General features: G+C 32.8%; 3 protein-coding genes across 6 annotated transcripts in view; 1 reads left to right on the top strand and 2 right to left on the bottom strand.

Annotated features, from left to right (window-relative positions):
* Window positions 1-529: 529 nt before the first annotated feature.
* ND-51 (NADH dehydrogenase (ubiquinone) 51 kDa subunit) lies at window positions 530-4,051 on the bottom strand. The gene is made up of 9 exons (XM_065344313.1): window positions 3,909-4,051; window positions 3,618-3,691; window positions 2,262-2,406; window positions 2,096-2,189; window positions 1,829-2,027; window positions 1,442-1,672; window positions 1,131-1,363; window positions 745-1,063; window positions 530-655 (listed from the first exon to the last, which is right to left on the bottom strand). Exons 1-9 carry the CDS (start codon window positions 3,955-3,957, stop codon window positions 581-583), a joined length of 1,419 nt encoding a protein of 472 aa, XP_065200385.1. The 5' UTR covers window positions 3,958-4,051; the 3' UTR covers window positions 530-580.
* Window positions 2,512-4,049, bottom strand: MBD-like (methyl-CpG-binding domain protein 2). Its single transcript, XM_065344316.1, has 2 exons — window positions 3,909-4,049; window positions 2,512-3,572 (listed from the first exon to the last, which is right to left on the bottom strand). Exon 2 carries the CDS (start codon window positions 3,450-3,452, stop codon window positions 2,841-2,843), a length of 612 nt encoding a protein of 203 aa, XP_065200388.1. The 5' UTR covers window positions 3,453-3,572; window positions 3,909-4,049; the 3' UTR covers window positions 2,512-2,840.
* A 2,453-nt stretch (window positions 4,052-6,504) lies between the features above and the next one.
* Window positions 6,505-8,677, top strand: part of CalpA (calpain-A) — a 33,177-nt gene continuing 31,004 nt past the window's right edge. Inside the window, exons 1-2 of one of the 4 annotated variants that reach the window (XM_065344311.1) lie at window positions 6,505-6,785; window positions 6,877-7,006. In XM_065344311.1, the coding sequence (XP_065200383.1) occupies window positions 6,658-6,785; window positions 6,877-7,006 (258 nt within the window). In that variant the 5' untranslated portion in view covers window positions 6,505-6,657. The remainder of the gene's footprint in view (window positions 6,786-6,876; window positions 7,007-8,677) is intronic. The other 3 variants (XR_010556216.1, XM_065344308.1, XM_065344307.1) reach the window with 3 other exon arrangements.

The following is an 8,677-nucleotide window of genomic DNA, read 5'->3' as shown; positions in this document are numbered from 1 at the left end:
GAATTAGTCTGTTCTGTTCTGTGCAAACTGAAACTGTAAGATGAAGTTTTGACTTTCGAGTTATCATAGGTGGATTGTTGATGAATCAAAATAATATATTTCAATTGTATTGAGACAGCTCAATCGAGTTGATCATTGGAATTAGGTTGGTAACAACATTTCAATAATGATTTTTCTATTCCTGTAAGAAATCCGGAAAAACAAGAAAATTTTGAAGAAACGAATCACCAAAAATGATCAAGTACTTAACTTTATTTCTCTCCCCTCCCCCATAAAAACTTCTTTTTAAAGGGATTTTGATCAGGTTTGTTTATTCTAAAACAAAAAACAATATGATTACAATTATTTACAGACGAATTGTAATATGAAAAAAAAAAAAAAACAAAAATATAACTATTATCGAAGCGAATTTTATAATCAGTTTTTTACGTTCATTTTTTTCTAGATAAATTCTATAGGTAGGCCTGTGTAATATTCTCATTGTAATACTAAATTTTTACAACAATGACAAAATTACAAAATTATAAAATACGTAACAGCATTTGATGATTTATTTTTAAAACATTTTCTAGTAGATTATCTACGCTGTGATTTTTTGCTTTTGAAATTCGTTTATTCTTCTTTCTATTTCTGGTCTGAAATGTCTAATCAAGCCCTATAATACAACAAACGTAATTTTATTAAAAAATTCAATTTCAAAGGAAAATCGTAGTAGAAAAATGAAAACAGCAGAGGGCAATTTACCTGAACAGGCCAAGCAGCACCATCGCCTAAGGCGCAAATGGTGTGTCCTTCGATTTGTTTGCTTAATTCCCACAGCATGTCGATTTCGCCGGTTTGACCGTTGCCTTCTACGAATCTATACATCATTTTATTCATCCAATTAATACCTTCTCTACATGGTGTACACTGGCCACACGATTCGTGTTTATAGAACATTATTAAACGAGCTATCGCCTTGATTATATCAGTTTGTTTATTCATTACGATCACAGCAGCTGTTCCTAAACTTGTTTGAACAGCTACCAAACCATCGAAATCCATAATAGCTTCTTCGCAAACTCTGTAATAATACCGAAGGTAAGTAAACGACAACACTGGAAACGTGCTTTCTTCCTGAAATAACTTACTTTTTGGGAATTAATGGAGTAGATGAGCCACCAGGTATGACAGCGAGTAAGTTATCCCAACCTCCGATAACTCCTCCGGCATGACGTTCGATTAATTCTTTAAGAGGTATCGACATTTCTTCTTCTACCGTACAGGGTGTATTCACATGACCAGAAATATTGAATAATTTTGTACCGGAATTTCTAGGTCGTCCGAAACCAACAAACCAGTCACCACCGCGACGACAAATTGTCTGTAAAATTATAACAGAATGAAACCGAATGCTTCGGAAAGATATTCAAATTCTCATAAATGAGTAATTTTAGTTTACCGGCGCAACAGCGACAGTTTCTACATTCGAAACGGTAGTTGGACAACCGAAAACTCCCACGTCGGCGGGGAAAGGAGGTTTGAGTCTGGGTTTTCCTTGTTTACCTTCGATTGATTCTATTAGGGCGGTTTCCTCACCGCAAATATAAGCACCGGCTCCACGATGCATGAAAACATCGAAGTCGTATCCAGAACCGCAGGCATTTTTACCAATTAGACCAGCTTGGTAGGCCTGAAATTAAACGAAGTTCGATAATATTGATAATTAAATAGAAATAAAATTTCTGATGAGAGAGAAATTCATGCTGTTCCAGAACTGAAATTTTGTTCAATTTGATGAGCAATGAACAAAAAAATCAATCACTTTTACTTCTCAATTACTACAAACCTCGCAGATAGCCAATTGCATATTGGATGCTTCGTTATAGAATTCACCGCGAATATAGATATACGCTGCTCGAGCTCCCATTGCACGGCCAGCTACTAAACATCCTTCTACTAATTTATGCGGATCGTGTCTCATAATTTCTCTATCTTTACATGTTCCAGGTTCTCCTTCATCGGCGTTTACAACCAAATATTTGGGCCTGTCAAAAAAAAAGAAAATTCAAGCAACCGCACGAAGTATATCAAATGAAAACATTGAGAACCTAACCTTCCATCTGATGGCTTGTTCATGAAACTCCATTTCATACCGGTGGGAAACCCAGCACCGCCACGTCCTCTCAAACCAGACGTTTTGACTTCATCTGAAATGATGAGAGTAATTAGAGATTGCAAATTAGTTCCTAATTGCAATACATGACGAATTTGATCCTTACTTATAATGTATTCTGGTCCTTTGAGAAGAATTTCTTTGGTTTTATACCAATCGCCTCGTTTTAAAGCACCTTTCAATCTCCAGTCATGTCTTCCGTACAAATTGGTGAAGATTCTATCTTGATCTTTCAACGGACCAAATTTGGTCTGAAATAAAATACAAAGCATTAATTTAAAAAAACTAATAGAAATATTTCATCTTCAGCTTGATTATTACGGAATTTCAGAGAGATTCGGTACACTAAAAAAAAATTTAGTGAATTTTTAAATATTTATTAAATTGTACACAATTGAAAAAATATAAATTTAATTATAAGTACATTAATATAGATAGGGAAAAATTCGTTTTTTTAGATTGAATCATATTTAAGCAATACATATACATTTAAAAAATACCATATCGGTGGTAAAACTGTCAACAATACAGAATACTAATTCATAATCTTATTTCTGTACAAAAACTTTCAAAAAATAATTAAATCTGCTTACGAATTACACATCGTAATAAACTATTCCAATACTACATAAATTAATCGTCAAGTTTTAAAAGCAAAGTAAACTAAACGCACCTAAACAAAAATTCAACTTATACATTTAATAGCATCTTGTAACTTCTTCCTGACCGAATTAACCTTATCTTCTTGTTTTTTAATATCCTCTTCGCAAATAGAAACTGCTTGAATAAGAGGCTGATCAGGATTCAAAAACACACCGGAATTCTTATCTAAATTCGATCTAGATCCAGTTTGGCCCGTAACAGGATGATTAGATACGTGCAAAGCAGTAGCTACAGACTGAAGTAGCGTTTCCTGAGATACATGAGGTCCAACTGCTTTTAATCCTAAAGGGAGATCCATCGCTCGTAACTCGAATCCGTCAGTATCGTAAGCCCTAAGCCCTTCGAGTCTCTTTTCCCAAAACAACTGCTTAGGTTTTTCTTGAGGACCGTACTTCAAATCGTATTTAACGACACTTTCTTGATTCTTATGTACGGTTACAGGTTGTTTGAAAATAGAAGCAGTTTGACGAATAGGCGGAACTAGAGAAGCGTCATTTCTTACGGTTCGGTTATAGAAATACATCGGATCCGGTTTACTTCCCGTTGAAGGTAGCGTTGGCTTTCGAGAAGGATCGTCCCGTTGCCACGATTTGGACAGCAAGGAACTGTCGTATAAGTTTTTCTCCATAGACATTTTAAAATATTATACAATTAATTTAAACCTTTTAACACGAAGATGAGAGGTTTCACAGTTATTTACGGGTATTGCACACTGATATTAGTCTGAATAGTGCATCTTCCGATCACGGTAAGCCTGTAAAACAAAAATTTACCTTACAATTCACATAATAACACATACCTTTGTTGGAGGCGGAGTTCCGGTTGAGTTTTCGCGAATCTGCAACGATTTCGTTACGGATGGACTCAGGAAACCTACAAATTTATAAAGTATAAATTTTCAACCGGAATGAGTTGATTATTTTAATCTTTTTTGTAACATGAAGACAGACGTGGTGAATTTTGACGATCAATATGCGAGTAAAATGTGTTCGAAATGAGCGAATTTTGAAAAGAGATGCCGAAATAGAGTTGAATGATAGAGTTTTGAATGATGTCAGAAATTAATGCAAACAAAAGGTGAGATAATTACCAAATCTTCCGGATGTGAATAATCTTGACACAGGTACATTTGCTGCCATAATTGTTGACTACAGGAGTAAATGCGACGGTGGAAGTGGTTTAGAATTCATCCACAATACATTTTTTTGTAAATTGCAAACTTTTGAGTTGACAAAATTCTTATTCTCAATGACTAGAAGCTAGAAGGGCATCGCATAGTAGATAAGTGATGGGCTGGTGGCGAAGGTGAATAATGTGATGCAGAAAAATATCAAATTGTATCGATAAAATCGATGTGAGTGCACCTAGTCCCTAGAAGTGCAAACGTAAAGATTTGATCATAATCGATAATCGATGCAACATCGATTATTTCGTTCCAAAATAATGCTATTCCGTGATTGGTTGGGATAGAGTGACATCATCAATCTTCTCTGACGAAACGAACCAAAGTTTTTTATTTTTATTTATTTTATAATTTTTATTTTCGTTTTTTATTTTACTCAAAAAGACTCGATGTAACGAAAGGATTAGAGAAAAAAATACGGAGCTTCGCATAACAAATTGAAACCAAAAAGAAGACATGAAATCAATCAACATTTGAATCAGTGTTGGGAAAATTGTGAAAGAACGAAAAACTGAACAAATGAAAAATTCAAAAGAACGGAATCTGTATTCTGTATTCCTGCTATCCTGCTTCGTTCTTTTTTTTGAGGCATTCTAATTTTTTTCCAATTCAAGTAAAACTTTTGAAAATTTTTTTGTAGTTTCACAATTTTGATAATTGGTTTCCATTTCCAATTTTGACTACCTGCCCGACAAAAAACAGAAAATGAAGTTTTTCAATTAAAAAATTGTGTTCACTCGCTGTTTTCATCTTTCATCTTTCAGTATAAAATAAAATAAAAATATTAAAATATCTATAATGAGGGGAATGTCTGAAAATTGAAAAAGGAAAAACAATAGTCCAAAATTAAGCAAAAAATTTGATTCAGTTTTTAAAAAGCAAATTTTACGAGAGCAACAACGAAATCATCAATTTTAGGTGAAATTAAATTTAGACTTCATAGCTGCGTTTGTAATTTAATAACTGTAAATTTCAAAGTTTTTGTTTAAACAACATCCATAGTCGTTTTTAATTAAAGACAAACAACGAACATACCAATACAATAATTATATTTTTCAGAAATTGATTTTTTTGCATTTTTTAATAATTTAACGAATTTGGCGAATAATACTTGAAAATATAATATGTATCAACCAAATAATGTAATAATTTTAATTTTTAATTTTAACTTCCTAAATGCAATTTCACCACGTTATTTCAGCATTCAGCCTCTTGTAAAATTTCATTTCATGGTTTCATGAAACTATGACTAAACTAAATTGTAACTGAGAACTGATAAAACTGAAACTTAAATCCCAAAAACTGAGACTAAAATTGAAACGTGAAAGCTAAAGTACCTAATGTGAAACCGAAGCTGAAAATGTAGAGACTGAAAACTAAAACGGAATTTTTTTTTCAGCATCAGTTTTTCTTTTCAATGCATGCTAAGTACCTCACCAGCCAGCTATTTTGACGAGTTCCGTCTACGTGTGTTAAATGTTGAACGCAACTAAGGTTGAAAGTTTTCAAAGTGAAATGTGTAATTCAAATTTGTAAAATTTTGCTGTACATCTAGGTACCTACCTATGTACTAAACAACCAAAACTACTAAGAAGAGAAGTATCTCAAGCATCACAAAACATTTTGAATCAGACAAAGTTGAATTGAAGCAGCTGAAAACACTTCGAATTTGTTTTCAATTGATTTGGTAGATAGGATATAGACCATGTACCCAGCTTTTTTAGTCACCATGTTTTATTTTTCCAAGATCATCAAAAATCAAAAAAATAATACAGATAGCAACCTGAAATTTTAAATGGCGATTCATATTTTAAAAAAGTTGAAATTTCCACAAAATTTTTCTCAAATGAAGGTGAAGAGCTGAAATTTATTTCTTAAGCTAATTCCAACATGCTGAGCCGACTGGAGGTGATGCATGTCAAGCCGTTCTGGAGCCACCATGACTTTTTGGAAATTCCAGTTTTCCGAAACCGTCTTAAAATCTGTTCAAATTGATTTCATAAGTTATTTTTTGAGATTTTTACCGCTACCTACGAACAAGGTGTTTCCTACCAAGATCATGTCAAATCCCCAAAAACGAGAAAGTGAACATAATTCCTCTGTATGACGATATTTTCGTCCTGTAGCAATTTCGTCAATGAAAATTTGAAACCTCGCTGTCTCTTACCGTTTGATGAAAAACTCTGAAATTCAGTTTACACCTTGCTTTTCACATTCATTCGAGTCGATTTTCGGTAGTTTAAATCAGCTTTGGAGTACATAGACCTATCCAGCGATTTTTTGAAAATTCCAGAACCCCAAAAAATGTTGTGAAATCTGGGTTTGCTAGGCAATTATAAATTTCTGAAAACTCATTCAGATGGCATTTGCTCAGTAAATTTTCCCGCAACCTAATTTCTAAAAATTTGAATAAGTCGGGAGAAAAATTGGCAATTAAAAATATGACTCATCACACTCGACATGTACGAAACAAACTGTTTCATTTTCAGAAACGGTAGACATAGACAATGCTTTCGAGTCAGTGGAAATTTAAACATTCGGATGTTATTTTAAGCTTGAACTCGGTTTTAAATAATTGACGAACGCGATTTTCACAGTACTTCGTATTCAGTAGCCGGTAAAAGATGGAAATTCGCGAGTGTTGATCATTTACGATATGCCGTTTATACCGTATTCGCCAAATCCTTTCGATAATCGGCCACCATCAACAATGTTCGCGCCGCCATTCAACTTCCACCATAGGGCTGCCGAACTGAGAAAACGATTTCAAAATTCTCAGTCTTCGTAAGCATTCATAATACCTATCTATCCTTCGTAATTTATTTTCCATCGTGAGTGCAATACCTACATCTTTTTATTGTTTTTACTCATCCAGAAATTACAGTTTTGCGAGCGGCGATAACATCAATCCTTTCGGAAATTATCACTTCATCAGTCGAATTTTCCCTCAACGAAATGATCTTGTATCACAGGGTTCTATACATCCAGGATTTTCTATTTTTAAAGTAAGTATTAGTTTACCTGGAAAGACATTTTTATTACCTATACGTATGGTTCGGTGAATTGTAAAGTTTTATCGACGGATTGTTTTTAATTGAAAAATGTTTTCGAAGATGAAATACTTAATCCAACAAATTTTCCAAAAAATAATAACACACCCCGCCCTCATTTCGAAAAAGAAAAAGTAACTACCTACTTGAAGGTGCTGTAAGTAGGTCAGTTACCTTACCTTTTATTTGAAGTTGAAATAAAAAAAATTATTCAAACATTTTAGCAAGATAATAAAATGCAGTCCAATTTTTTAAAGGTTTTTCTTCAGAAGTCAAAATCATGAGTTGATTCTCTGATACCTTTCTTACTTAATTTGAAAAAAAAACTTCCAATTAATGATACAATACGTATTATTATATGTTTTCTATCGTGTTGTCATCAGTGATCATCATCACGTCGTTGAGTGATGAACTACGTGATTTTGACAGCGATGAGCGAAATACGTAGTTTTAAACGTTTATACATCGGTTGTTATAACCGTACAACTTGTTTTCAAATTTTAATTTGGCTGATTCGTTCGTATTCACGAGGAAATAATGTTTAAATAGATTATGCGAGATTAGTTTTACGACAGATGAACGAAAGAAATAATGCTGGATATTTTTCATCATCATGGTCTTTGTCAAGGTTAACCACAATTTTTATGTGCGAAAAAAAGAAGAAAAGTTGAGCCTAACAAATCAAGAAATGTGCTACAGGTACCCACAATCCATCAGTAAAATTGCTGTAGATCGAATTGTTTTATCTCACCCACGTAGATATTTGTAATTTTTTTATTTATTGAAAATGAAACTCAGATGTTCTATCCTTTCTTTTTTTAAATCCCAAAACACACCTGTCCATGTTTGATTTTGTATTTTTTTGACTTTGACTCAAAGTTGTTTAAATGTAGGTATTACAAAAAATTTATAAAAATATTTTCTATGAATATCGTGCGTCCCTCAAAAAGTTAACTTGAAATAATAAACTGTCAGTTTTTTCTAATTCTTTCACTTCTTTCACTTTTAATTTTTTTTTCTATTCAAATTTTTAGACATTTTAAATTTTAACAAAATGTAAAAAATGTGACGCGACCAGCGATACCATACCATATGTCGGCCAAAAATTTTTTCGTTCTATTGTGGTTTCTGGTAGTGTTTTTCTTCCTCTTTTCAATGGTGCAAACAGATTTTCAAAATATTAAAATCTGACAAATTTGCAAAATTTCAAAGTTGCGTATTTTTTGAAATTCAAAAACCAAAATTCTGAGAAAAACGTTTTTGAAAGTTTGGGTTATTTTTGTAACATTTTTAAAAACCAGTGAACAGTATTTTTTTTTTTTTTTGATTTTCTTCATCTTTTAATGGTTTTACATCATAATATTTTTTTTTTTTTTGACATTTTTTTTTTGAAAAGCACTTTTGTAAAACCGGTTTTTCACCACTAAAACGACGTGTTTGAGATCGGTGGGTACACCCATTCCAAAGTATAGGCTTCATAGTATATGAATCGACAAAAATTTTTTTTTTGATATTTTCTGACTTTTTCCATGAAAACGCGATTATCTCAAAAAAAAGTTTTCCGACTTATGGTATGGTATCGCTGGTCGCGTCACAAATATTGTTTTGTGAAATGGAGTAAGTAAA

Source organism: Planococcus citri, chromosome 1 (assembly GCF_950023065.1).
Source record: "Planococcus citri chromosome 1, ihPlaCitr1.1, whole genome shotgun sequence".
Taxonomy (NCBI): domain Eukaryota; kingdom Metazoa; phylum Arthropoda; class Insecta; order Hemiptera; family Pseudococcidae; genus Planococcus; species Planococcus citri.
This window is presented reverse-complemented; position numbering and strand designations above follow the sequence as displayed.